This window comes from Sarcophilus harrisii, chromosome 1, assembly GCF_902635505.1.
Source record: "Sarcophilus harrisii chromosome 1, mSarHar1.11, whole genome shotgun sequence".
NCBI lineage: Eukaryota > Metazoa > Chordata > Mammalia > Dasyuromorphia > Dasyuridae > Sarcophilus > Sarcophilus harrisii.
In genome coordinates, this window is record NC_045426.1 from 58182300 (window position 1) to 58210256 (window position 27957).

At 43.2% G+C, this 27957-nt stretch overlaps 1 protein-coding gene across 2 annotated transcripts in view; it reads left to right on the plus strand.

Moving 5' to 3' along the window:
- Nucleotides 1–19536, plus strand: part of PODXL2 (podocalyxin like 2) — a 36840-nt gene extending 17304 nt beyond the window's left edge. For both annotated transcript variants that reach the window (XM_031956227.1, XM_031956233.1), the window contains 7 exons: nucleotides 2759–3037; nucleotides 9791–10611; nucleotides 10978–11052; nucleotides 13102–13258; nucleotides 14371–14432; nucleotides 16669–16848; nucleotides 18085–19536. In XM_031956227.1, the coding sequence (XP_031812087.1) occupies nucleotides 2759–3037; nucleotides 9791–10611; nucleotides 10978–11052; nucleotides 13102–13258; nucleotides 14371–14432; nucleotides 16669–16848; nucleotides 18085–18297 (1787 nt within the window). In that variant the 3' untranslated portion in view covers nucleotides 18298–19536. The remainder of the gene's footprint in view (nucleotides 1–2758; nucleotides 3038–9790; nucleotides 10612–10977; nucleotides 11053–13101; nucleotides 13259–14370; nucleotides 14433–16668; nucleotides 16849–18084) is intronic.
- The last annotated feature ends 8421 nt before the right edge of the window (nucleotides 19537–27957 follow it).

A 27957-nucleotide genomic window follows, 5' to 3' on the forward strand; every position in this document is an offset into this window, starting at 1 on the left:
CAACAACAACATTTGTACTCATTGGAACTTTGATAATTTCTGCCTGTGAAGGGTAGAGACATAGTCATTTGAATCTTAATAACACAATGTGGAATGATTGGGGATGACTTGATTGGTTCAGACTTCTAAAAAATTTTCATTTTCCTTTCTCCATATTTGTTTATTTATATACTAAGGGTCTAGTAAAGTGGTTAGTACATAGTAAATATTTAACAAATGCATGTTGGTTAATTGAAAACTTGAGTTTTCTTATTCCTTTGTCTTTTCTGGGGAGTTGCTGAGAAAGCAAGAGATATAAAATGGAACCTGAATCCTGAGACCTGGGGAGGGATAATGGTGGGTAAACAATCTGTGCATGCATATAACCTCCCCAACTCCTTTCCTCCCCAATGGTGGGTAACAACTGTTTCTGAGACATAGAAGCACATGGGAATTGGATACATGCTTGAATATATGCAGCCAAGAATGCATGACCTTCAAGTTTCTAGATTCAACCTAGGTAAAAATGGAGGAAATGGTAACCTCTCCGCCTAAGAGATACCAGGTATAAAGAAGGGAACCACATGGTCCAAGGACCAGGAGTTCCTGAACCAAATTGTCTGGAAAAGTGTCAAGAGTTCCTGAACTTCAGCCTCCTGAGCAGTGTCATCCTTGACAAATTCAAGAGTTTGGGGAGCCAGAATTCCAGAGACCGAAGGGGCATGGGAGTGGTATGGGCAATACTGGCCTATTGAATAGAAGAGAATCCATATGATCACTCACATACCCAATTGAGGAGTAGCAAAGGACTAAATCTGTTATACAGGGGAGCAAAAGAACTAAACTCTCTCTTGTTATTTTGAGTTATTTGGGACAGCATATTGGAAATGAAATTTCCAATAGGAAATAGGTCACCTCTTTAGCAACTTTTAATTTTGTCATCCTACTTAGGGAAAATTCAACTTGTAAAGTTTATACCATGACCCTAAAAGTTTTCTTATTGCTCTCAAGTCTGGGACTTGTTTCCTAAAAGTCTTCCTATAGGTTCATAGGCTCTTTTGGACCATCTGTGTCCCCTACTCTTACCAATTATCATAGCATAATAGATTTATAGCTAGAAGGGGATCTTGGAAATCATTTAGTCTAGGCTTCTGGGTTTACAGAAATTCAGTGACTTGCTTGGCAAGGATTACAGAATAAGGAAAAGAGCTGGGTTTTGAACCCAGGTTTTCTGCTTCCAAATACAGGACCCTTTTTATTGTACCATATTCCTTACATTGTGTTCAGCATCCTAGCTTCTAGAGCAATAGGGATCCAAGAGACAGAATTCTATTTTCTCTACACCACCTCCATAGCTATGGAACCCACTCATGTAGTCCAGATAGGGAAACCCCTTGGCATGCTGGGAGTTCCATTTCCTTTTCCTTAGGAATTCAGGGAAATGATAAAAGTAAACTTAGTTCAATATAATCTCTCCCTTCAACAGAATCCAGAGGGTCAGCAGCTCCCTCATTCTACTTGGCAATGTTATTCTAATAGAATTGGTCCTTCTTGATCCTCAGAAAAGGAAAACATTCTTTTCTCTGAATCTGACCTGCAGGTTATCTCTTTGAGTCTCATGTTACGGGCAGTCTGTAAATTAATTTAATAGTTCCTCATGCTTTGAAGACAAAGAAAGAGGGTTTTTTTGGGTAACTGGTTTTTGCTTATGTCCAGAGATCTATACAGAGACTTCATACATAGATGGTAGATGGGGAGTATAAGATATAAAATGCTTTACAAAGATGAATACCCATACTCCCACAGTTAAACAAAGGAAGGAAGGCCAAGGGGATCAGTTTTCACAAAAAATTGGAATTCCTGGCATTGAGAACTCATGGGAAAGAGCCAACTTTTGACTTTCATCAGCTATACCCAGAAAAGACAAGTCAGGTAGTTTGGAGACAAGAAAACAACTTATTCTCTTGTAAAAGATTCAGTGAGATCCCTTCTGATATCATCTTCAATCAGCTTCCTAGTCTGCCTCCATCTATCACATTTTACAGAGGAGGGCACTGCGAACAGAGGTGAAGGGCTTTAGCCAAGATGGTTGATAGTGGAACAGTTCTCATGTAATAAAACAGACAAACTGTTACAGTTTATAGTTCCATCTTTAAAAGGAATGAAAAGACAAACAATTGTTGGGGCCTTACTAATTTGTATATTACACTGAATAACTTGCAAAGTGAATCCTAGAACCATTCATCAGTTTGTACTACAATGCTTTGTAAGGAAGATATTCAGGATACTATTCAGCTAAAATACAGAGCAAGTTTTAAAAAGTAACCAATTTAGTCACATCTTTGATCAGCAGAAAGTCCTGGGGAGACATGACTATGGATGGGGTTAGTCTATGATTCAATATTCCTTCTCTTTTTATCCTTCCACACACACTAGCATAATTTCTTAAGCCTCATATACTCTTCTCTCTTCCCAAAAGAACTGAATAGCCATTTTCAGGGACTCGCTAGCCCTGCCTAGAGAGACAAAGGAGGGCCAGCATTTTCCTGTGCCTCAGTTGTACCATCTTTTCCCCTATCCTCAACCCATTCCTCACCCACACCTATGCAGATCTACTCTTTGCCTCACTCCAGTCTTCTCAGATTCTGTTGACGGAAGACCAAATAAGGATATTGATAAACTTGTGTAAAGTTTGTGCTCAAGTGATTCTTCAGTTTAAGTTCCCCTTTTCTGTCCCTTCCAAACTCTTAGGGCTTCTTTTCTTTTTGGGTTTGCACAGGTGTGTCCTTGGGTATGTGCCTGATAGGACTTGAAGAGCCTGGCCCTGAGGGGCTCACTTCTACCTCTTTGTTGGATCTCCTGCTGCCAAGTGGACTGGAGTCAGTAGACCCAGTTGAGCCAAGTGAGGCTATTGGGCCAGGAGTTGGGTTGGGAGGCCCTGGATCAGGCTTCACCAGTGAAGAGAATGAAGAGTCCAGGATTCTGCAGCCACCACAGTATTTCTGGGAAGATGAGGGAGAGCTAAATGACTCCACCTTGGACCTAGGACCCACTGAAGGTAACTTTTCTCCAATTAACACTAATTAAATGCTAGCTTTGTGTTTGGCATGATTCTAGACAAAGGTGCAAATGTCTTAGTCTCTTGAGGTTATTATAATCCACATTTTCCCATACCCTATACCAAATTTTTACTGTCAGAGTTATGTAGAGGTCCTGTCCCTCCATGTGCACTAAATGTGAACCGCTTCATCTACCTTTGGCAGTCAAGTGGTGACAAGGACAAACATAGGGAAGCTTATGTATTATCCTTTCATAAGAATTAGCTCATTTTAAGCTTAAAGCACCAATATAATGGCTCCTAAGGTCCACTTTATTTTATTCTTTTTCACTTCAGGAGATTATTTTGGATGAAAAAATTCTATGTTTATTCACAATTCTTCCAAGCTCCCAGTTAGGAAATTTTCTAACATTTAGGCAGAAGTTATACATATTTTACATTTGTATATATCCCTAACTAACCTATGGCTGCTTGATAGTTGAGATAAAATGCAGTTTTATAGAAATAAAGAGTAGATTATTTTAAAGTGTTAGTAGATAAACAGGCACCAGAGGGAAAAACTGGGGAAAAAGCCAGCCTTATCTGAGGACATCTGTAGTTGGGTTTTCTGCTCTGAGTTATCTTTAAAACCAATACATCTTGACATCGCCTTTACAGTTCAGTTCTACCACTGATACTCCAACTTCTTGGATGAATGTGATTCTGATTAGTTTGATAATTTATAGATGACCCTGAGTCATGGCCAAATTTCTTCAACCTTTCTAAATACTATTCTTGTGTCACTACAGTTTGAAAGACTTTTCTACACTTAGTCTAAGGCCTATAAAATTGATTGGGCATCTGATCACTTCAAGTGGGGTAAGTTTGAATAAATCCACTATCCCACCCTTAAACTTGGATACAGGATTTTTTTTTTTCTGCACTGGGTTTACAAGACTGCATGCCTAGCTGTCAGTAGTGTTCCAGATATCTGTGGTCATGGAGGGTACCTTCCCTAGGTCTGACATAATCTTTACTCCCAGAGACACTCTGAGATTTGGAGAATATGAGCCAGCGTGCTTAGCAATTCACATGAAAGATTTAAAAATTACTCACAAAGTATTCCTCAGCTTGTTCTAGCAGCTGTGCAAATGTGCTTGGTTAGCAAGAACTCTTTATAGATTTTAGGCTATTGAAATTCTAGAGTGGCAACTTGATAAGAGCACTGGGCCTGAGTCAGGATATGAGAATTTTGGATGCACTGTCTACTAAACCTGGGACTGACTCTTAAGTCCCTCTCTGGGTGCCAGTTTCATCACCTGGACAATGAAGATGATAGAACTTGTAGTATTTGCTTCGAAGGGAGAGATTAAAAGGAGTACCCACCCAATATGGGCTATAAAATGGCTGGATAAATGTGAAGTATTATTAGCCTGAGATGAAAACCCTCTTAGAAGACCCCCAAGAAGAGGAAAATCCAGTGTTAAAGCTGTGTTTCTTTTCTCTTTCCCCCCCCTACCTGAGGGATCTACTTTTGAGAAATTGATGAGATGGATCTTTATCTTACATTATGCAAAGTTCTTAATCTCTGTCTCTTCCTACTTTCTGTTTCTTCTTTCCCCCCTTACCTTATAATCCTCTTATTTCTATTGCTTAATGTCTCAAATAGATTTCATATGTGTAAACAACACATACATATGAGGACATATATGTATGTACATATGCAGACACTTTAATGGCTATGTGTCTGTAGGCTTATATTCATATATCTGTCTTTCTGAGTCACTCATTCTCTTTTCCTGAACATTTCATAAAATCTCAGAGTTGTAAAGGACTTTAGGGAACATCTAATATAAACTCCCTCTCAATGCAAGAATCTATTCTATGGCTTCATAACATGTAATCATAATACTTCTGGTGTCAGGTAGCTTGTTAACTTTCTGAGAGGTTTATGCTATTGTTGTCCAACTCTAATACATGGCACTATGGAGAGAACACTGGCTTTGGAGTAAGATCCTGGATTCCAATTCTCACTCTAATGTTTACAATACCATCATGACTATGAGTAAGAAGTCCTCGTTTCCCTGGGTGTCAGTTTCATTATATGTAAAATGAGATTGAACTAGATGTTCTTGGAGGGTCCTTCCAGCTTTAAATCTAGAGACCCAACATTTTTTCAAATTGTTAGAAATTTCTCCCTCATACTGAGCTAAAATCTGTCTCTTGGTAACCTCTATCCACTTAGGCTCTATCCTTGGTAACCTCTATCCACTCTATCCATGGATCCACCTTAGTTTGCTTTCAGTAGTTACACAAAATCAGAATGTCAGATCTAAAAGAGACTTTATAGATTGACTAATGTTAATTTGATCTTCCTATTGATAAAAAAGTGAGACTTATAGATAAAGTGACTGGGCTCCATTTGGTTTTGTTTTATCTTGGTTTTGGTTGGGTGAGCCTAAAAAAAAAAAAAAGATCTACTCAAAATAGTCCTAGGAGGATTTTTTTTTTTTTTTACTTCTGTAGTTCCTAAAGTTTTTATATTTTAAGACAATGTTTTAACTTTCCTTTAAAATATCTTCTCCAAGAGAATTTATAGTTACTTAGAAGTTTCTGAAAAGAATAAAACTGAGACTATAGTTTTCAAAGTCCATATGTTGTCTCTTTCAGATGATGGACCTTTGTGTGAAATCAGCTCTGAAGTCCCTTCCATCCTAGTCATTTCTTTTTCAGGCTATAAACATCCTCAGTTCTTTTAATTATTTCTCATCTGAGAAGAGAGTGGCAACTGCTAGATTCTAATCTCAACTCTGCTACTTATGCAGACCTTCATTTCCTTCTCAAGTCATCATTCTCCCATCTCAACTTGAGAAGCCTCAAGTTTAAAGCCATGCTTTAGAAAAGCATTTCCTGTTGTCCTTATTTTCAATGTTCCTGAGCAAGTAGAAAACCAATGCTCATCATGTCTTCTATCTTCTTTCTTCTTAGGGACAGAATCCGGACTTGATTGAGAACACATTTAAAAACAGTCTTGCTAGGGCGAAATTATTGTCATTAAGCTGATTTGTATATTGTAGGCTCTTAATGTGGTTTTGAATTGAATTAGACCATTATCATTATAATTGCATAAAATTAAGCCTGGGTTGGCCCAAGCAATTCTCCACATTGGAGACTAGTGGAAATAATAAGTTTAGAAAAGTAGGATGTCTCTGTTTTTAGAGCAGTCTCACCCAGCCCTAATACCTTCCACCTTACCACTGGGAAGGAGTAAGGTATCAGAGAGATTTCTTGATGGCTGAATGGATAAACGAATGAACAAACTTTTTAATCTTTATCTGCAGACTATTTCTTTCAGTCTCATCATATTCTAATCTAGATGTAGTTATACTTTTAGCCATAATTAGAAGTGACCAAAGCTTTGCTTTAGGGCCCCAATATCATGGATAAAAGAAGAGGCCATTTCCTCTTTGGGCACTAAAATGTGCTTCTTTCTTGCAGCTCTCACCATGCTTATGGCAATCATCATTTGCATACCTTGCCCCACTGTTCACTCTGGGCCAGTGATTCTAGAGCCCCAGAAGGATCAGTGGAGTTGTTAATGCTTCTTTCAGTTCAAGTAGTTTCAATGTTGGCAGCATTTATTAAATGCTTTCACAGGGCAAGGTGCTATCCTGGACCCTGGACATGCAAATGCAAAGGGAGAAACACTTCTTGTCTTCACAAACCTGAAATTGTACCTCAGAAGCTTGTTTTTCTAAGAGGTCAAAGTGGGAAGGTGAGCAGAAGGGCTAGCCCACAGGCTTCTCAGAGAAACAGATCCCTCAGTTACAGATGTCTGTATCCCTCTACATATTTACTCTAGTCCAGTCCTTTCACTTTATAGCTAAGGAAACTGAGGCCCAGTGATATAGTGATTGAATCAAGGTGAATTAGAGGTGGAATCAGAACTAGAAGCCAAGTCTTCTGTTCTTTGATGTCAGCAAAGGATCTTGGGTGAAATCACATGAGTAGGAAACAAGGCTAGGCCCCATAAGGGGTGGCCAGGGTCTGGATTCCCAGGACTCTTGATGAGATTATGATAGTACAGCCCTCAACTCCCCTCTATTCTTCTACTTCCTATACTGCTTCAAGAAATAATTCTAGGGGCAGCTGGATGGCATAGTGGATAGAGAACCAGACCTGGAATCAGGAGTTCAAAAGTGGCTTCAGATACTTAATACTTACTACTAGCTGTATGACCCTGGGAAGTCACTTAATCCCAATTGCCTCTCAAAAAAAAAAGGAAGGAAGGAAGGAAGGAAGGAAGGAAAGAGGGAAGGAAGGAAGGAAGGAAGGAAGGAAGGAAGGAAGGAAGGAAGGAAGGAGGGAAAGAAGGAAGGAAGGAAGGAAGGAAGGAAGGAAGGAAGGAAGGAAGGAAGGAAGGAAGGAAGAAAGAAAAAGAAAGAAAGAAAAGAAATTACTCTAGACCTATGGAAGCAAAAATGCTTGTTTTGGAACTTAAAATCATATGCTACCTGGCTCTTCTTCTCCAAGACCTCTCTTCTGCCCTATTTGCTGGTCCTCATAAGGACCTCCTAACTTCCTGACTTCCTTCCAAGACTCAGCTCAAATCTTATCTTTTGTGGAAGGACCTTCTCAGTTCCCCCCAAACTCCCTCACTTCCTATCACTTTCTATTTACGTGGCATATATCTTGTGTATAGTCATTTATGTGTTGTCTCTCCCATTAGCAATATGAATCCTTAAGAGTTAGGATTCAGTTCCACAGCTCTTAGCACATGTCCGGCACATAATAGGCATTTAATAAATATTTGTTGATTGATTAACATCTTCCTTCCTGTGGGCATGCTCACACAAAATTACATATACATATATAAACATACATACATGTATACATGCCCACCCACACTCATAATTTCACAATATAGTATTAAACCAAAAAAAGAGTAACTATTACTTGTCTAATTGCATGTAGATTTTTAATATATGCATATGATGTCCAGTGGAAACTGCAGTGGGCTCATGACTCCATGTTCCTCTTGCTTCTTTTTGCCCAAGAATCAGAAAATGCTTTCTGGCTTTTGCCAGGCATTTGGCAGTAGGGACTCCTTTAAAGTAATAAAGCCAATAACTGTAAGTACTTTGGATAGAGTTCTGGAGCTTTACTCTTACAAACATTTTATTGATAGCTTTGGTTTTTACATCACTTAAATTTCCCATGGAACCCCTTCTCCTTCTCCCAGAGAGCCTTCTATATAACAAAGAATTTTTTAAGAAAAAAGAAAAAGAAAAAACAAACAGCAAAACAGATGAATACATTAAAAAATTGGAAAATGTATATCATTTTTCACATTTGTGGACCTTCTGGTTTTATAAAATAGTATAGGAAGATGTCTTCTGTCTCTTTTTGGGTTATACTTATACTTGATTATTTTGTAACATTCACTTTCAGTTGTTTTGTGGTTGTTTTTTCCATTTACATAAAATGTTGTAGTCATTATGTATAGTCATCTTGACTGTCTATAATTTATATCGGTTGATGTAAATCTTTCCATGTTTCTCTATATTCTTTGTTCTTAACAGCACAGTAATAATAATGTTCATAAATCATCACTTGTTCCCATTTCCCAAGTGATGGGCATTTACTTATTATTGTTCTTTAAAGTACAGAAAATGTTGTTATAAATATTTTGGCATGTGTGGTCTGATTCTTTATTCTTAACCAACAGAAGAATAGATTTTTTAAAACTGGAGGCTAATCATTATTGCTTTTCACAGTTTTAGGAAATGGTATATAGAATAGGCATGTCCATGGCTCCTCTCCCAGGAACCAACAATTTAGTACATCATTGGATCCCAGGTTCTGGATCTGGACCTGGAAGGGATCTTAGAGGTCATCTAATCTACAATTACAATCACAACTTAGGTTACTGAAGTCCAGGAAGCTTCTATAATCACATATATATATATATATATATCCTATAATTTCAAGTTTGGCAGCCCCCTTCTAATAACAACCACTCTGGCCTTTGAGACTTTGTCCCTCTTAATTTGTTTTGGGGAATAGGCTCTTAGAAATGATCCAAGGGCAGATGGAGTAGTCTTACCCAGATTTATCCTAATAGTAACTTGAGAAACTGTAGATACTGAAAACCCATTTCCAAATGTCTATACAATATCTCTACTTGAATGATCCAATGTCACTTCAAACTCAACATGTCATCCAAACTGAATTCACAATCTAACTTAAATCAGTACTTCCTTATAGTATTCATTTTATAGTAGGATCCCCATCAGTCTCCCAGTAACCTGACTTCTGAATCTTAGAATTATCTTTTGACTCTTTTTCTCTCATTTGTCCTTCACATTAAATCAATTATTAAGACATATTTCAGTCTATCCCTACTACTTCCACTTTAGTTAGATTCTCACCACTTCATCTCTATTATTGAAGCAGCCTTCTTGCTAATTTGCCAGTATCTATGTGCCCCATTTTTAATCTTCTATTTCTTCATACACATCAGTGAGGTTTTTCTTTTTTAAATTCATAAAACCTTGAGTTGTTCCTCACCACCTATGAAATAAAGTCCAAACTTCATCTGATAGTCAGAAATGTGACCAAATATATCTCCTATTAGTCCCTAAAATGATCCTTCCACTCTGATTGAACTGATCTTTTCTCTGTTCCCCAACAATATTTTCTACCTTTCTTTTGTAGTATGTTATATTTAATAAGTTAAACATGAATGAACTAACCTTTTATCTCTATCTTCAGATTATACCTTTCCACTCTCACCACAGAAAGCAATACCAGGAGAGGACAAGATCCAGGACCAAGAAGTTCTAAGCCTCTCTTCTCCCCTGCCCACAATGAATCTGGTTGAGCCACCCTGGCATAACCCTCCTGAGGATTTAGATGAAGAGGAAGAAGAAGAAGAGGAAGAGGAAGAGGAAGCTGAGGAGGAAGAAGAGGAAGAAGAAGAACATGAAGGGGAAGAGGAAGAAGAAAAGGAACTAGAAAAGGAGCAGGAGGAGAGATTGCTTCCAGTGAACGGTTCCCAAGAGACACCCCAATCTCAGGTCCCTGGCCCTCTTTCTACCAGCAGTACCCCACCTGGTTCAGTGCCAGAGACTCCCAGAAACAGACATGAAGATCCTGTGGACCAGGGTGTGGAAGTGGGGAGCAGCATGGAGTCAAGCTTATCACCACTTCCAATCATCCCAGCCACAGTGGCCCTGGATAGCCAAAACTTTACCAAACAGGAGGCAGAGACAACTATGGGAGTGATAGAACAAGATATAGGACATTCAAAGGAGTTAGAAATCCATGGGAGAATAGATGAGGAGGCTACAGTGGTGACAAAAGGACCGCTGGTCAAGCAAGGAGATGAGTTTCCTTCATTATCACCTTTTCAAAGAAATGTGCCATCTGGGGATTCTTTCCACGCTAGTATCTCTGACTCTCCCACCCTGGATTTTACTGGAATAGATCTCACATCCTCTGCTGCTGCCACAGGGCAACATGACCTTCCTCTTCAAGTTGAGGATGGGAAGGCTCCTGGGGTACCCACCAGAACATCCTGGGACCCAGCTCAGGTAATATGAATGGGGTTGTTGACTGGGAAATGCTGGGTTTCTGATAGGTTGATCTAACATTACATAATGGAACTTTCAAAAATCCACTCACAAAGATTGGCCACTGGGGTTTCTTACAGGGGAGCTTTGATTTTGTAGAAAGAAATCTTTTAAATAAGTAAGTAACAGCCAAGAGACAACAAGAAAGTGATATTTCTGCTCTGAAAGACCATCTAGGAATATGCTTCATGGCAGGCTTATGGTTTGGTGAGGTGGGCAGACTTCTACTTCAGTACTAATGGCTTCCTACAGGATACATGCCTAAGTTGGCATTCAGGCTGTCACTCTGTTCCCTACTTTCTCATTTTTCTCTCTTTCAATGTCCAGGTTATCTGCAAAGATTGGAGCAACTTAGCTGGAAAGAACTACATCATCCTGAATATGACAGAGAACATAGACTGTGTGAGTGGTGGGTCTTGCACAAGGACTTAGGAGAGAGGGCTTACCTCAAGATGATTTGGAGGCACAGAACAGAGCAAGTTGGGGATTTGGATGGGGATCAAGAGAAGGCGGCAAGAAGCAGGCTATTGACATTCACCAGTCTCATTGACAAAAAAAAAAAAATTTATTTTTAAAAATGTTATTACCTGATTCATTCATTTTGCTAAATAGAATTAACAAAGAATTACATCATTCACCCATTTATTCATTTGAACACCAAATCTAGTTGTTATTTTAATGATGTTTTTATTGCATTTGAAAATACAAAGTAATTTGTAATGGCATTTGTTTTCCTTCTCTTTGCTTTAAGGGGCACATTTGAAGCGCTAATCCACCATATGTATCCTCAGGGCCAAGGGTTGGTTACACCTACTCTAAGTGGTTGCCTTTGGGATAGTGGGAATGAATATGAAGATGGAGCCCACAATGGGTTGCTGGGCAGATGACACATAAGTAACAAAGTACTGGACAGTCATAGGGGGTCACAAGCACTCTGAGGGGCAGGCATAAAGAAGCTAATGCTACTGGGGAATGGGATTTCATAAATATGTTTCTGAAGACTTTCCATTTTGGTGGGAACTTTGGGGAGAGGAGAGTGGCAGTGTTCTTACAACTCCACCCCTCGCTTGCAATCATTTATGATCCCCCATCTGCCAACCAGCCTTGGCTTAAGAGTCCATCCTTGTCTCTAAGTCCTGTGAGGTTTCCACGAATGGAATTCCCTGTCACTCACTCTAGGAAGGTGTCAGTTTTCCTCGAATGGTCTGCAGAGAGAACCTTCCAGGCAAGCTGGACCTGAGTGGTGAAGAGAACCCAAGCTAGATGGTGAAATACGGTACTTACTCCTTTCCCAGCTCTCGTTCCCTCACTTGGTTGGCTGTGGGGCTGCTAGGTGCCATTTGTCCTTTCTGTCAGCTTTTTTAGGGGATTGACAGGACAATCCTAGGAGCTCTTTAGAGTGGACATGTCAGATTGGTTGTTGTCAAACTGTTTCTGAGAGCCTCCAAGTCTGCCAAGCAAGCATCCCTCTCCCTTCCTAAATCCAGAATCTAGTTCTCTCTTCCCATTAGGCCAGTAAGAGTCTCAGATTTTTACCTTGGTAAACAAGAGGGATGATCAGGGCTCTGAATCATTTTGGTGACCTTTGAGTTGGCATGGCAACAGTGGCAGCAATATCGGTAAGAGAGGAGAAAGTAGGGATTGGGAATTGGCAGAGAAACCTCAAGGGACAGATCAGAATTTAATGTCACGTGTGCCTTCAGGCTCTTTCAACCCAGTCACAAGGCACAGGAGACAGATGAGCATTCTCATCTCACCTGGCTACTCTCTTGGGGAAGAGACTGGAGTAGATCCATTAGGGAGACACATAGAGATTGTGTTAAATGGAAGGGAAAGACTTCCTGAGAGAAATAGAAGACCTATAGTAGAGGGATTGAAGAAGTGACAGGACCAAATAAAAACATTTGTAGAACTTGAGGATGGGAACTCCCAATGGGAGAATATGGGTTACTTGTCTCTATATAGGCTGGACAACATCCATCCATCATCCATCCATCCATCCATCCATTCATATTCACTCAACCAGCATTTTATAATTCTATACTGCGTCTAGATCTCTGCTGGGTATTGTTAGTGATATGGCAATAAATAAGACAGTCCCTCTTACCAAGAAATCCAGGACTGTCATCAATATATGTTTAAGGCCTAAGTGAATAGCACAGACAACTTATTGCTGTGAGTTCGAAGTATGTCAGAGCCTGATGCCAGACTTCTCTGATGCTTGTGCTCATGGTGGTACTTCCCCTACAATACAGAGATAGGGCCAGGGAGGGGACTGTGCTGTGGGCTAATTGACCTCCTTCCAGCAAATATGACAGGTTTGCATGATGCAAAGCCATTGAGCAGAGTTTCTAAGGGGAAGGATAGAGGGAGATAGGTCCTGAAAATAATGTCTCATTCACAGTGGCTTTGTTTAGCTTAGGTCTTAGGGAGATCTCATCTTTTTGGCAGGAGGTATTCCGGCAACACAGAGGGCTTCGGCTCCTGGCCCTGGTAGAAGAGGTGCTGCCCCGGCAGGGGGACGGGCGTCCTGGGGACTGGCACATCTCCCTGAGCAAACCCAGTGAAAATGAGCAACATTTGCTGATGACCCTAGTGGGAGAGCAGGGTAAGTGGTTAGAGCTGGGAATGGAGCAAGAGTTGGGAGGGCTTGGGAGAAGCTATGTGTAGTGGGTGGAACTGAAGCTGTGGAAGAAGAAGCTTTTGCTCTTCTCTTTTTCTTGTGCTTAGGCACAGACCTCAGCAGGAGTCCCAATTCACTTAGAAGGCTTAGCATCTTATTATGATGCCTTATAAAAACAACAATAATTTGGCCAATTCAGGGCGCAGGAGAGTCTTCACTCAGAATGAATTTCAAAATAAAAAAAATGTAAAACCTTGGGTTTGTACATGTTCCCTTATTTTAGGGTTTTTGGAGGAGGTAGAAGAGAAGTCACCAATGAGATTGTCAATCTTATATTCAGGGTTCAGTCTGGGAGTTCTAAAACCTTGAGGCTATAGGGAAATTTCATAAGCCCAGATTTTGAGCTTATAAAGAGAGAGAAAAAGAAGAGAGCATACATTATAAAGTTCATTCAGACTCATAAAAACCTGCTTTCATAGACAGAAAGTTGGTCTCAAAACTAGGAAAGCCTGGAGTCAAGTCATAGCTCTGACAGATACTGGTTGGGTGAACTTGGGTAAATCATTTAACTTTAAGTTCTGTAGGCACTGTCTAAGACTTTAAGTTGAAGAGAAGGTGCTGATCTGTACTGGTACAGATGATAAGCAAGAATTCCCTGTACCAGCAATCCTTCATCCCTAACCCAGAGTCATAACTAGGTTGGGACAACTGAGGCTTTTTCTAGGTCACTGAAAGTTAGAGTATGCAGACATCATTTGTCCTCCTTTAGCCTTATAATAACAGCTCAAATGAATTTCTGCCCTGGACTGCTCCCTGCCCTGGTGGTGCTCTCCAGGTTCCCCATTTCATATGTAGAAATATTTACAAGGAAAGAAAGACATTTAAGTAAGAGAGAAGCAGTTTATAGGAAGAATAAAAGGGCAATCTGTATAGAGGGAAAAAGGTGTGAATGAGGAGTATGTAGGTATATAATAGAGAGAGACTTCAGCAGGGTTAGAGGGGAAGCCATGGCTAAAAATGGATGGAGTCTAATTTCCTGCTGATGTAGAGCCCCGGGGGCAGAGGCAATATTGACAATTCTTTTTTCTTTTCTGTAGGGGTGGTTCCAACTAAAGATGTCCTTTCAGTTCTGGGTGACATCCGGAGAAGCTTGGTGGAGGTAAGAGCTTTAGAGCCTGAGTGGCCTCTTTAGTATTGCACAGTCATGTGGACAAGGGCCTTCCCAGTAGACATACTTAGGTACCTGCCTACACATTTGTGATTTGGGGAAATAAATAGCTGCCAGCTTCAAAATATAGTCTGACTGGCCCTCCTGTATCTGAAATTCTCACTATCAACCTCTATTTTAAGAATCTCTTGGAAGAGCTGGTATTTTAGCTAGTTTAAGCCTGTCTGTTGCCTAGGAGATACTTACACATTCCTACTACATACATTAGTAGAAATTATATATCCTAAGTCATAATCTTCTGCTATACATTGTAACCCAATAGAGAACACTTTGGAAATTCGAGGGGGTGATAACTATTTGGTAAAATACCCTTGGCAGCCAACTTTAGGGCCAGGCAGGAGTAAGGTATGTTAGAGAAATGAGGGAGAGTGATGAGTACGTAAGAAAGACTTTGTGGACCACACCATTTGGCTAAGAATCAGCCCTAATTCCTGGAATGGACAGAGAAGGTGTTGTCTTCACATGCAAAGCCAACATTTCGTTCCTAGATGAGGCTCTTCCTCTAATGAACTTCCTCTCAATGAGTCCCAAGCCAAACATTTCTAAGGATTGTTTTTTACAAAGATTATAGCTGGAGATTTTTCAAACCCAACAAATGTCAATGGAAGATTGAAATGGAAGATCTTTCTATCCCATTTTATTTTGTTATTTTGCTCTTTAGTATCTTCATGAAGTAATAGCTGTTTATTTTTTAATCCTATTCTTTCTCAATTACATTAATTTTAAAGAAGACAGTACCTGCTTTCAAAGAGCTTACAACTTCAAGGGCAAAATATCACAAGGTCAAATAAGTCTAATGAGAGGTAGAATGTGATCCAGGTGACAGGAAGGTCTAAATATGATGCTCTAGGAAATTGGAGGAGTGTGAGTATCAGAAAATACTATGTGAATACCAGAGGAAGGAGAGTTGAGAACAGGTTCATTTCTAGTCTCATAAACTAAAGGATGGGGACAGGTGGGGAAAGGAGAGAGGGAGGACTGGCCTACTCTGGAGGGAGGAAGCACTAGGGATAGACAACATAGGGACCCCCCAGGGTGGATACAGTTCCCCAGAGAGCAAAACAAGGGGTACCTCTAAGTATTATTTTTTTATAAATGCTCACATTTTGTTCCAGAGTATTCCAATCTCCATGGCACCTACTATTTATTTGTGATAAGTCAAATTGTACATGTCATGGAGAGGCTCAAAATCTCCAGTGGATAACTACATATGAAGGTGCAACTTTTGATAGAAGGGAGCCCAATTTTCTAATCTTTGCCAAGGACATACGAATGTCTTTTCACATAATCAAGAACTGGCTAGACAAGAACTAGCTTTAGCAGCAAACAGTTATTGCTTTATCTCATTTTAAAAAAAGAAGGGATGATAACCGTGGAGTTATGCAGTCTAGCCCAGTAAGAGAGAATCAGAAAGGAAGCCTTATTTGGGACTGAATCTAAGGATAAGTTCTTTCTTTCTTGAGTTTATTTCTTAATAACGTTCACTTTCCCCCTCTTATTATGGGCTGCCAGGCTCCTCATTATTTAGTTTTTGGATGCCTAGAAGAATGAGACATCACAGACATAATCCAGAGCCTGAGGATTCACCAACAAAATAGGATACACACACAAAAAAAAAAGATACACACACACACACAAATAGGATGTCACAAGAAGATTGATTGAAGGAATGGAATACTTAGTCCAGAGAATTAGTGGGAGGTCTTGAGAGTTGTCTTCAAGTATGTGGAAGATTCATCAAAGGCCTTAGATCAGAACTAGGAACAATAGGAAGAAGTCACAATGGGATGGTTTCAGTTGGATGAAAGTCAGAAAAAAGTTGCTATCAGTTTGTATCATCCAAAAGGAAATGGGGTGCCCAGGAGGCAATAAGCTACCTTTCTCTAGAGGTCTTCAAGCAAAGACTAAATAGCCCCTTTTCTGAATGTTGTATATTTAGGAGACAGTAGGACTGGATGGTTTGCATCTGACTCACCTCTGCTTTTCCCAAGGATTCCTGGCTCCTCCCAGCCTCTCTCTGCTCTCTGACTCACTTCTGCCATTGACTAGTCACTGGGAGGTCATTCTGGGGGTTCACCCCAGAATAGCTAAGCAAATGACTCTGGTGCATCCAGGGAAAATGCCACCATTGTTGGGGTTTTTTTTTATCCTCTTGCCTCCCCTTTAGATTGGCATCCAGAACTACTCCACTACCACCAGCTGCCAGGCCCGACCAAGCCAGGTCCGGAGTGACTATGGAAAGCTCTTTGTTGTTCTGGTCGTCATCGGCTCCATCTGTGTCATCATCATCGTGCTGGGGCTTATCTACAACTGTTGGCAGCGTCGCCTACCCAAGCTCAAGAACATGGTAAGGGATCAGAGTCAGTCATGGGTAAGAGACCATGAGGACAGGCAGAGGATAGGACAGAAGACAGAATGGGGGTAGCTAGTGGGGAAGGCGATGGCCAGAAAAGTGGCAAATGGGCTGAGGGCAGGCTGCTCAGTCATGGGCTAGGGCTAGGGAGAATATGATCCCTGTTCAGAGTGACCAGTGTGGGTGAGGATTCAAAGATGAACCAGCAAAGAGCTGACAGTGTGGTTGAAGAGACAAGGCTAAGAAGCAGGGGTATATGAGCATCACGTGAGATAGCACTGTGAAACCCTGTATACCTCGATAGCAGGAGTCATGAGAGCTTCATGGAAGAGCAGGCATTCAAGAATTTGTAATAGAATTTGGATAGGGAGTGAGGAGGCAAGAATGTGAACTAGCTTTTTCTCATGGCTGGACATTCTCCTCTCCCACCTCATGATAGTTCACGTGGTTGATCTTTTCTATCTGGCTTCTCTGAAGTAAGAGTTAGAGCAAGATGGAGAGAGTGGATACTTGGGCTCCTATGTCCCTCTCATGATGAGCAGAATCCAAGCTTACCAGGAAAGAACTGTTTGCAGAGAAGGGGCTACAGAACTCAGAAAAGGCTAGTTTGTCCAGAAGGGGAACTGGTTCTGACTAATCCAGGTGGGAGTATAAGAAATGGGAAAAGAGGAAATGCCATAGAGATGGGGTTCAAGTTATAACCAAGATTAATTCTAAGGGTCCTGGGAAGAGATCTAAGCTTCCAAGATTTCCAAAAGGGGCAGGAGGAAGGGTGTTACATTGAAGCCACTCCTTTTATGGTCTGAAGAATATAATTGAATCCAAAGGCCTGGCTATAGGTCAGGTGGTCCCAGGCAGTGCCATTTACTATCGAACCTGTTCCAGTCTCCTCTTCTCCAGGCACCTCTACCTCTATAGAATGGGGATAATTGCCATTCCTGCCTCACAGAGTTGTGGCAAGGATCCAATTAGAGACTAGTGTATGGGAACTGTTTTGAAAAACTATAAAGCACTATCCAGAGGAGGGTGCTGTAGGTGTGGTGGTGGGAAGTTTAATTACTCCTGGACTGTGGGACAAGAAAGATACAGGCCCTTGCCAAGAAGACTGTACTCCACACCTGACCAGGGATGGCTCCTCCATCTTGTCTCCTCAGAGGTTTGAGAAGCATTTGAGGGAAATGTTCTTTGAGCCTCTTTCTAACAGTTTTGATTTTCTTATCTCCTTCCCAGTCCCATGGAGAAGAGCTTCGTTTTGTGGAGAATGGATGCCATGACAACCCCACATTGGATGTGGCCAGTGACAGCCAGTCGGAGATGCAGGAGAAACAGCCCAGTCTGAATGGGGGCAGCACAGTCAATGGGCCTGGAGGCTGGACTGTGCTGATGGGGGGCAAGAGAGACCCTGAGGACTCTGATGTATTTGAGGAGGACACACATCTGTGAATTAGGTTGGGGGATCGGTCCCCTCCCTGCCCTCCATCACTACCAGGCACACTCCTTTCTTTCCATCCTAGAACTTGGGACCAGAACTCTGGACAAAACCAGAATGATATTGCTGAAGGTGTGAGTGGAACATAGTCAGGCCAGGTTAGGTATGTAGCAGAGAGAAGTACCCAATTCTGTCCTGCTTTAGAGGCAACTCTCTATTATTCTGCTCAAATCCACCACTAGATCACATCTTTCTCCCTTCTTCTAAATCACCTCTCACCCTTCCCTCGAAGCCTGGCATCTATCTCTTTGCTGGCCCTGTGCATCCCAAGCAGAGAGCCGATGACCTGATCTCCCCCCATCTCCAAGGTGGGAAACTCCCCTTGTTTAACTCTTGATTGATGAGGTGAAGAAGGGGCCCAGAAGGAAGAACACTGGATGATGGCAGAGGTTGTGTCTGAACCTAAAATATCGGCTTGAGCACCTGGGACAAAGAGAAAGGTCACCCTTCATTTTTTGTTCCTCCAGAAAGCACCACCAGGAAACCCGAATAAGCTGCAGCCCTTCCCCCCCACTTCTTTTCTCGGCCTCAGTCTCCAACATCTTGCTTTGGTTAACCCCAAAGCACAGACTGAGTGGGCCCAAAGCCTGCTAGGGATTAGGGCTATGCAGCCCACTCTGCTTCTCACAACCTTAGCACGACAACCCCCCGTTGCCCTTCTGCTGTGTGGAGTAGTTCCTGGTCCGTACCCCAAAGCTAGCACATGATGTTGCCCCTCCTTTGGGAGCCTCCCTGTCCCCAGCTAACTCCGGAGCCACTATGACTTCCCTTGGTCTAAGCAGCCAAGGTCTGAGAAGCAGCCCACAAAGCCTGCCCATCCCGTTTCCCCAAACGTGGGTTAGAGAAACAGCGCTTCACTTCCGGCCCCCCTCGATCTCTTGTGCTGTTGCCAAGTTGACTTCTCACGTGCTATTGATCGACCTCAATTTGCTGAGGGGTTTTCTTCAAAATCCCTGCTTACCCCCCAGTAGCAGCAGTGATTTATTCTAAGCTCTTCAGGGCAGGCATCGAGTGCGTTTCCCCTGAGGCTCGAGGCAAGGTGCCTGCGGGTGGAAGCGGCTGTTAGGTAGTTATGGGGGGTGGGAAGGGGGAGGAAAGGGCGGACGACATCCTCTCCCCGTTCCTAGTCGGCTCTCCTCCGGGCACCGCGGAACTGATTAAACTGGCCCTGGGTTAAGGACGCTGAGCAGAAACTGCCTCCTGTCCCTTTTCTCCTCCGCAGCTAGGTCATGTCTAGGCCCGTGAAGGGGTCGGTCGCGATAGCAAGAGCCGGCCTCGGCCAGAGATGGGGACCGCGCTGCCGCCGCTCCCGGAGCCCAGGTCGGCTAGAAGGGCAGCAGCCGCCGGATTGTAACTGTGGGAGCGGGGCCAGGAGAACACCGAGGAGGCGGGGTCAAAGAGCCAGGAGCCAATCAGGAGAGGCCCCGCCCTCCAGGGCCAGAATGCGTCGTCACTCGCGGGGCTGCGCATCCCGACAGCCGGGCCCCGGTTGGGCTTGGGAGCAAAGTGGGCTAGGGGTGTATTGTCTTGATTCAATAGCGGGGACTCATCTGTGAGGCCGACACGGAGGGAGGGGGCGGCGCGGAAGCTCAAAGGGAGCGCTTGAACACTTCTAAAGAGAACGTCAACTCACGTCACCCGCCTAGGTCTGCGCATGCTCATTTGGTCCTAGCTCCCGTTCGGTAGCTGCGCATGCTCAATTGAACAACCCTCTCCCCGAGTCGCGTGCGTGCGGGCTTCTGCGGGCTTGAGGTGGGCCACTCTCTCCCCAGCTGTACTCCGCCCAGCAGCCCTCCTGGTGATGGACACGGGCCGTTGTTTGTGACCCCACCCACCCTCGGAGGTGAAAGCAGCTCCAACCCTCGGGGAGGTCCGACTTTCGGAGAGAGCGCTCGGCTCAGAAGAGTCAGGGGAGCCGGCTTCAGATGCAGTCACAGACTGGCGGTGTGATTTGAACCCTGTTGAGGGTGAGACACCCCACCAGCGTTTGGGGGTCCTCAGGCCGATGCCGCAGGTTTTGCGAAAGAGTTCGCAGTCCCAGGCTCCAAGTGAAGCTTTGGCAAAAAGAAGTCTATTGACACCGAGGGGTTCTCCGGGGAGCGGGGCCCCTGGTTAGGAAGATAGCGGGGAATCAAGGGACAGATTTTAATTTTATTTGGTCTCCTGTAGCGCGGGCCAAGACGCCGATCTCCCGGTGAACCTAGGGTAGTGTGTAGGGAGGAATTTCCAGTTGGATTAAGGGTGGTGATTAATTTAGAAGCTTCCCTTGGCCAGGTGAATTAAGGGTGGGGGTGGGGGTGGGGGTGAGCCAGAACTAGAAGATTCCGGATTTTCTGACCCAGCCCTCCACACAAAGATCAGGGGACCAAAGAGTCCTATTACATCACTCTGCTTTTCAAGCCCAGCAAAGTCATAGAGGATCCAAGCTGGGAAAGGATCTTTCAAATAATTTCACTCCCTCATTTTATAGCCAAAGAAACTGAGACACAGAGAATCGATTTGTCCAAGGTAACACAAAGAATCAGTAGAGAAGGGACTATATTTTCAATTCAAAGCTTCTTCCAATTCAAGAGATTTTCATAAAATACGCACACAGTGAAAGGCATTGTGGCTACCTAGACAAAAATTGAAGTAGCTCCCTGTCAAAGGGAGTTACTTAATTCTACCTTGGCAAACATTCTTTTGGATAAAGAAGATATGTCTTCCATTGTCTCCAAATCACTTTTAGTTCTCTGGAAGAGCCACAGAGTATTCTATTGTTTGGAAACTGGGAAACAAGACCATGTTCTCTTTCCATTCTCTTCATTAACTCATTCATTTTGAACAGGTCTTGCTAGATTCATTTTCTTTTCCTTTTTTTTTTTTTTTTTTTTTTTTTTGAACAAAGTTATTAAACTAGTAGACCAAGGGAATGTTCATATGGAAATGTGTCTGGATTTTAACAAAACAAAATCTCTTAAACTATTCTCATAGGAAAGATGAAGAAATGTGAACAGACAATAATACAATACAGAAGAATTTGGAAGTAATTGCCAAAAGACATTGGCCATTGGTCTCCAGAGAAAGTGTAATGTGCTTTCGAGAGCACCTGAGTTGGGGTACCAAAATATACCGTGCAGACTAGCTCTCTGTAGGACCTCCTGATCAGGATCAGCCTGAGTATCTGATCTTAATGGAGGAGTGCAGGAGGCAGGAGAGCCACCAGGAGGATGGTCAAGAATGGAACGTCTCATTTCCAGTCTTTCTCAGGCCTTATATGCCTTAGTAAGATTACATCATTACAGCATACTGAATATATGTGAACTAGAGAACCATTACATCACCATACTAAATACCAGGTATATATGTGAATAAGAGAAACATTATCTCATTATCTCATCAGTTTCACTGAGTTAACACCTTTCAAGTTCTCCAGAGTTCTGGCCCTCTAAAAGAAAGGACCTTTCAGATCTGTACTTAGTTTTGGGGTTTTTTTTTTTGTTTGTTTGTTTTATTTTGTTTTTACATTTTTATCAGTAGCTTAGACAAAGGCACAGATGACATGCTCTTTGACTTTACAGATGATACAAAGCTAGGTGGGACTATTGACACACTTAGTTGGATCCTATATGTCAACTCAGTGTGCCAATAGTCCAACTTAATTGACCTATAGGATCCTTGGTTGGGTCAGTGGAAGGTCCTCATAACAAATTCTGGATTTGATCATGATGCAGGAAAGATTCCAATCTTTGATTCCCAACCCTCCTAGCTAATGTAAATTACCCTTTGACTCACAAATCCTGGTCCCTTTGAATTCCAATAGAAGGTCCGGACCTGTCCCAGCCCTACCCGGATCTGAGCCAACTCTGGGGCTACACCCCAAAAGCCCCTCGACCTAAGTCTCCGACTTAAAAGGACCACACTGGGAACCTCTCTTTGCAGAGATTCCAAACATGGTCGCCATGTGAGGACCCTCTGTCCACTGGACCCTCTGTGAGTGCCCTCCTTATCTCTACCTTCACCTATCTCCTACTTCTAAACTCAATAATAAACCTTTTTTATTAATCTAGCTCTCTGGGCCAATAAATGCTTTTATTGGGAATCAGCATCGCTTCTAGACCTCATATACCGCCGTATCCTTGCGCCGAATCTAAGGGGGTTGCAGGGGAACTCTTGTTTGACTCCCTGTACCCCAAACCTGCCACTAGACCTTAACTAAACCCTAATTTCATTTAGGTACCCCAAATGTAGACCTCAACATGTGGTCTACACCTCAACATTCAGTTCCTAACCTCAACATTTGGTTCCCTGACGAAACGAACACCGGAAGCTAGATAATTTGGCAAAAAACCGAACCCCAACCTTTTTGGGGCACTCAGAACCAATCTGGGTTTTGAGCTGTTCAGGCAATATTCTTCTGGGAAGAATCTGTGTTCTTTCTTTCGTCTCTCTCTCTCTCTAAAGATAGTGGGGAGAATATCTGCGTTCCGTCTCACCCTATTTGACTTTCAGGTGAAAAAGGCCTCTATTCTTACCAGGCAATCCGGAACTCTGGATAAGGTAAAAGACTTTTTTCTTTCCTAATCTTGCAGTGGACGCCCAACGCCCTCGGGTCGGGCTTGGGTCGTCGGTGGGAGCTCTAAGCTCTGGCACAATTCTTGAGGAATTGCTGCGGTTTGACAAAAGGCTTCTTTTGTCGGCTCTCTGTCTCTAAGAGATAGGAGAGAGGCTGCAAAGATTTGGAAAACTAAAAGTTTTTTTCCTGTCCACAATCTAGACACTCCCCTGCCTCTAAAATCTTTCCTGGAGCAGATTCTTTACTTGAGGAAACTCCCTCTGTCCAAATCCTTTCGAGAGACAAAGGCCCTTCCTTTGCATCTCAATGCATTTCTAACTAGAAAGCCCTGCTCTCAGACAGGGACTCCAAGACACGAGAGGAAGTGTCTCTTTAACACCCCTCCAGACCAAGGAGACACATGGCCATTCTGGTGACCCCACCCTTCTGGGGGTCCCAGGCCAGTGCTCTTTGATCTGTGCTGGGGAGATAACCGGAGAAATGTAAGAGGAGCCGTGTTTGAGCCCTTCTCCCACTCCACTGTTAAATGCAATGGAGTTTCTAATGGTCAGGCTCCAGCCACGAGGAGAAAGGTCTCTGACTTGGGGTGAAGTTAGAGAATGTCTCTGCCTACGGCTGCTACTCCCTGGACAGGGGTGAGCGGTCTCTCCTTCAGGTCTTGCTCTCCCAGCAAGATTTGGGGGCTTAGATGAGCTGCCCCGCCCTCAAGTTCCTGAGCGGAGTCGCCAGAGGAGCCCTCGCCATTCGGGACGCACCGCGCTGGGTAAGATGGCATCTCTTTCTCCCCCACCCTCGCTCTGGCCTTTCCTCCCCCTCTTCCATGGAGTGGGGAGTGTAGAACTCGAGGCCTGTTTCAGACCTCTCCCATGTGGCTTGGCAACCTGCCATTTAAATACTCCTATCCTGTCCCCTTCTTGGGGTAACTATACAGTGGGGATTAGATTGGGGACTCAATCTTAAATCTTCTCAAATCTCCGGAAAGGTTTTCACCAACTTTTAAAACAGAATTTTGCTGGCAATCTGAACTACCTGGCTCTTAAAGCCGCAGCTTCCAGCCCTCAGGAAGCGTGCTCAGCCCATACATTTTAAATGGGACTCGGTTTCCCTGATTTGGTCATCCTGTGTTAGAGCAATGCCCCCTCCCGGCACAGCCTTTTAACTGTAGAAGCCTCAGAATTATGCTTTTGCATGGAGGCTGTCTACAAAGACAGGGGATTTTAAACTGCTCTCGGTTTTTTTCTTAGCTTCAGGGCACTACTTAAAACCTTTTCTCAGCTGCTTGTGGAAAGATAACCTAGGTAAACCAGGCTAGGTCTGTCTCTCTCACTTTCCTACCTAACCCTACAGGTGGGAACTCTTTTGCTCCTAATTTTCTGTCCTAAAACCTTTTGCTCTTAGCACACTCTGTTCTATTTTCTGGATTGGCGTTCTATGTCCCTGCCAACAAAAGGTTCTTTTTTGGGCTCCAACCCTGGCCAGGTTGCAGCTTCAAGAAAGACCTTTGGAATGATGGCTGGGGAATAAAATTCCAGGTCGAGGCAAATTAAATTCTTTAGAAGATGGCTCTTTTTTCTTTTCTCCCCTCATTCCTTGACTGCAGCAAGAAATGAGTTAATGGGAGAAACTGAAGCCATTTAAGAATTCGGTGAACGCCTTTAGGAAAGAAGTCTGTCTTTCCTGTTCTTTTCTCAAGCTCTCTAGACTTGTACCCTGTGTCCCTCCCCCATTCCTTGAGACACTTCGGCTCAGGGAGCCCGGGGGCTATAGAATATGCATACTGTCTAGAGTTAAGTGAGGAGCTATTGAAGTGGAGATCACACCCACTCCTACTACACCACACCCACTCCTAGCACACTTCTCCACTACCTTTCCCTTAATGATGGTGAGGTTTCCACTGAGGCAAGCCCACCACAGCACCCTTCTATAATGGGGGGCGGCTCAAAGTCTCGAGCTAATTTGAGCTTGCTGGCAGACTCCGGGAGTCTTGGGGAAATTAGTTGCCTACGAGACGTCGTAGGGACGAAATCCTGGTTTTTCTTTGGCAAACGGCCTTCTAGGAGGCCCTTTGTGACACCTTCTAGAGACGTCTATGAAGGTTACGTTATAGAATGGGAAAGTCTTCGGGTTTGCAATGAATTGGCTTCCCTCCTTCATCCTTGGAGATTTTAAGCTGTGTCAATGCACTGGGCTTGAGAAAAATGCCTTAATCTCAACACCTGAATTCTGAATAGATTAGCTGAATTCCAATCTCTCTAGGGACAAGTCCATCCTTTAAAGTGCTTTTTTCTTTCTAATCCTGGGACTGATTAACACTTGTGCCCTCAGGCAAAAGCAGCGAGCCAAAACACACCCAGCACACTTGTCTCTTTTAAAGCTGAAAAACTGAACCTAATGAAACCTAGGACCCACCCACCACCTCAACTTTTTCGGGGTCCAAAACTCATGTTTCTTCCACTCTGCTGCTAAAACCTGTTTGTTGGTTTCCCTTTACCTCCAACCTGAGACTCTCGGCTCTTTTCTTCTCAGGGCAACTTCTGCCTCATCAGAGCAGAAGCGCCTTTTAATACAAATCTCTCCCAGACTTAGGCCTGTAGGTGTCCCAGAAACTGTCCGAGGAGACCCCAGTCTCTGTCCTGAGTTCGAGCAGGAGGAACACTGGAGAAACTGCGTCACACCACAGGGGCTGAATTGGTCTCCGGCGTCCTGCTCCCCGGTAGGGAATTGGGGTCTGGCCCTGTTTCCCCTTTTATCCCAGGACAATCCCAACACCTCAGGGGCCGGTAAGCTGGGTTGGCAGTGCTGAGATACTTCTAACACTCCCTCTGACCCCTTCTACCCCTCCCCCATAAGAGTGGGGAAAGTGGGGGGAAGGCTCAAGGTCTTTGCTTTTTAAGGAACCAACTCTTTTTAAAAAAAGGCAGCACAGTTAAAAGATTTCTAAGAGCTTAAATTGCATTCTTATCTTGACTAGAGATATAGGCCTCTTGCCTACCCTGACTTCTTAGTCCACACCCTTTAATACCAACCCCAGGAGAAATTAGCTTTCCTGGAAATTAAGAATGAAAGGGCTAAACTCTAGGCTACTTAACACTTTTACTATAGACAAATAATCTTTTGCTCCCAGCATTTTTTCCTACTTCTCCTTGTTAGATGGGTTCTTACAGGCAGCCTGATGCATTTCCTGCTGCATCTCCATCCTGGAAGACACCCCGGTTTTAACCTGCTCCCGAGATCTGGGCTTCAATCTTTGGACTCGCAACTGCCCTTTAGCCTGAAGAACATGGGACAATGACTGGAAACAACTGACCGGGACAAACACCCCTTAGATGCCCTGCTGCCATCCCCAAATCCCACACCTCACGCCTCACCTCCTGGCATGAACCCCAAATCTCTACGACCCTTGCTAGCTCGAAGCAGTTAAGAGATCAGCGCCCCTTTTCCCACATGCCTTTGGAGGTGACTTCTTGAGGGGGGGATGAAGAGGGGACCCCTGACTTGGAAAATCCTGGAAGGAGAAAATCTTCAATTCTGTCTCAATAACTGACTTTGCTCCATGTCTTTTTCCTTAAATGAATTTAAGTTCCAACTGCTTGAGGGGGGAATGATGCAGGAAAGATTCCAAACTTTGATTCCCAACCCCCCTAGCTAATGTAAATTACCCTTTGACTCACAAATCCTGGTCCCTTTGAATTCCAATTGAAGGTCCGGACCTGTCCCAGCCCCACCCGGATCTGAGCCAACTCTGGGGCTACACCCCAAAGCCCCTCGACCTAAGTCTCCGACTTAAAAGACCACAATGGGAACCTCTCTTTGCAGAGATTCCAAACAAGGTCACCATGTGAGGACCCTCTGTCCACTGGACCCTCTGTCCAGTGCCCTCCTTATCTCTACCTTCACCTATCTCCTACTTCTAAACTCAATAATAAACCTCTTTTATTAATCTAGCTCTCTGGGCCAATAAATGCTTTTATTGGGAATCAGCACCGCTTCTAGACCTCATATACCGCCGTATCCTTGCGCCGAATCTAAGGGGGTTGCAGGGGAACTCTGTCTGACTCCCTGTACCCCAAACCTGCCACTAGACCTTAACTAAACCCTAATTTCATTTAGGTACCCCAAATGTAGACCTCAACATGTGGTCTACACCTCAACATTCGGTTCCTAACCTCAACAATCAGAGAAGAGGGGAAATAGGAGATATTGTTCCCAGAGCAATTTGGCAGAAAGGCCCCATCCAGGACATCGTGGGTATATGGGAGGACAGTATAAGAAGAATGCACTTCCCTACATTGTAGAGATACCATATTCCTGGACTATCAAGAAGAAAAGGAAATACAGTCAAAGAAACAGAATCTAAAAAGATTTTAAGAGATGAGAATATTGGATTGAATCCAATGAGATGAAATTCAATAGAGATGAATGTATACACTTGGATTAAACAAAATCAACCTCAAAAATATGAGATGGGGAAGGGAGAGGGAAGGGAAGGAGGCATAGTAGGACAATTATTTGTAAGAAGTTTTGAGATTCTTGTGGCCTTTAAATTCAAAATGAGTCAGCAGTATGATACAGAAGCCCCAAAAAAACAAAAACAAAAATTCTAATGTGAGCTTGTTTTCCATATATTTAGAATATAGTGATGATAATCCCTCTGCCCTCTGTTCTATTCAGATAACAGCTGGAACAATGTGTTCAGCCCCAAGTACCAGTTTTAATAAGGATATTGTTGTAAGCTCCTTGAAGGCAAGTATTTTTTTGTATCCTCAATGCTCAAAGTGCATAGTCCACAGTAAGTGCTTGATTGATAAGGTAGAGAGTACCCAAAAGAGAGCAATCCTTACCTGAAGGAACTATGACTGCTTAGCTTGGAGAAGTCTCAGGGGAACAGGATAGTTATCTTGAGGTATTTGAAGGGCTGTCCTGTGGGAATTGGTCCCAGAAGGACTAATTATAATAAGACAGAAATGGCAATGCCAAGAAGAACGTCCTAACAGTAAGAGCTATCCCAAATTGGATCAAGCTGGCTTGGGAGGTTGGGAGAGCTCTAAAGAGAATCTGG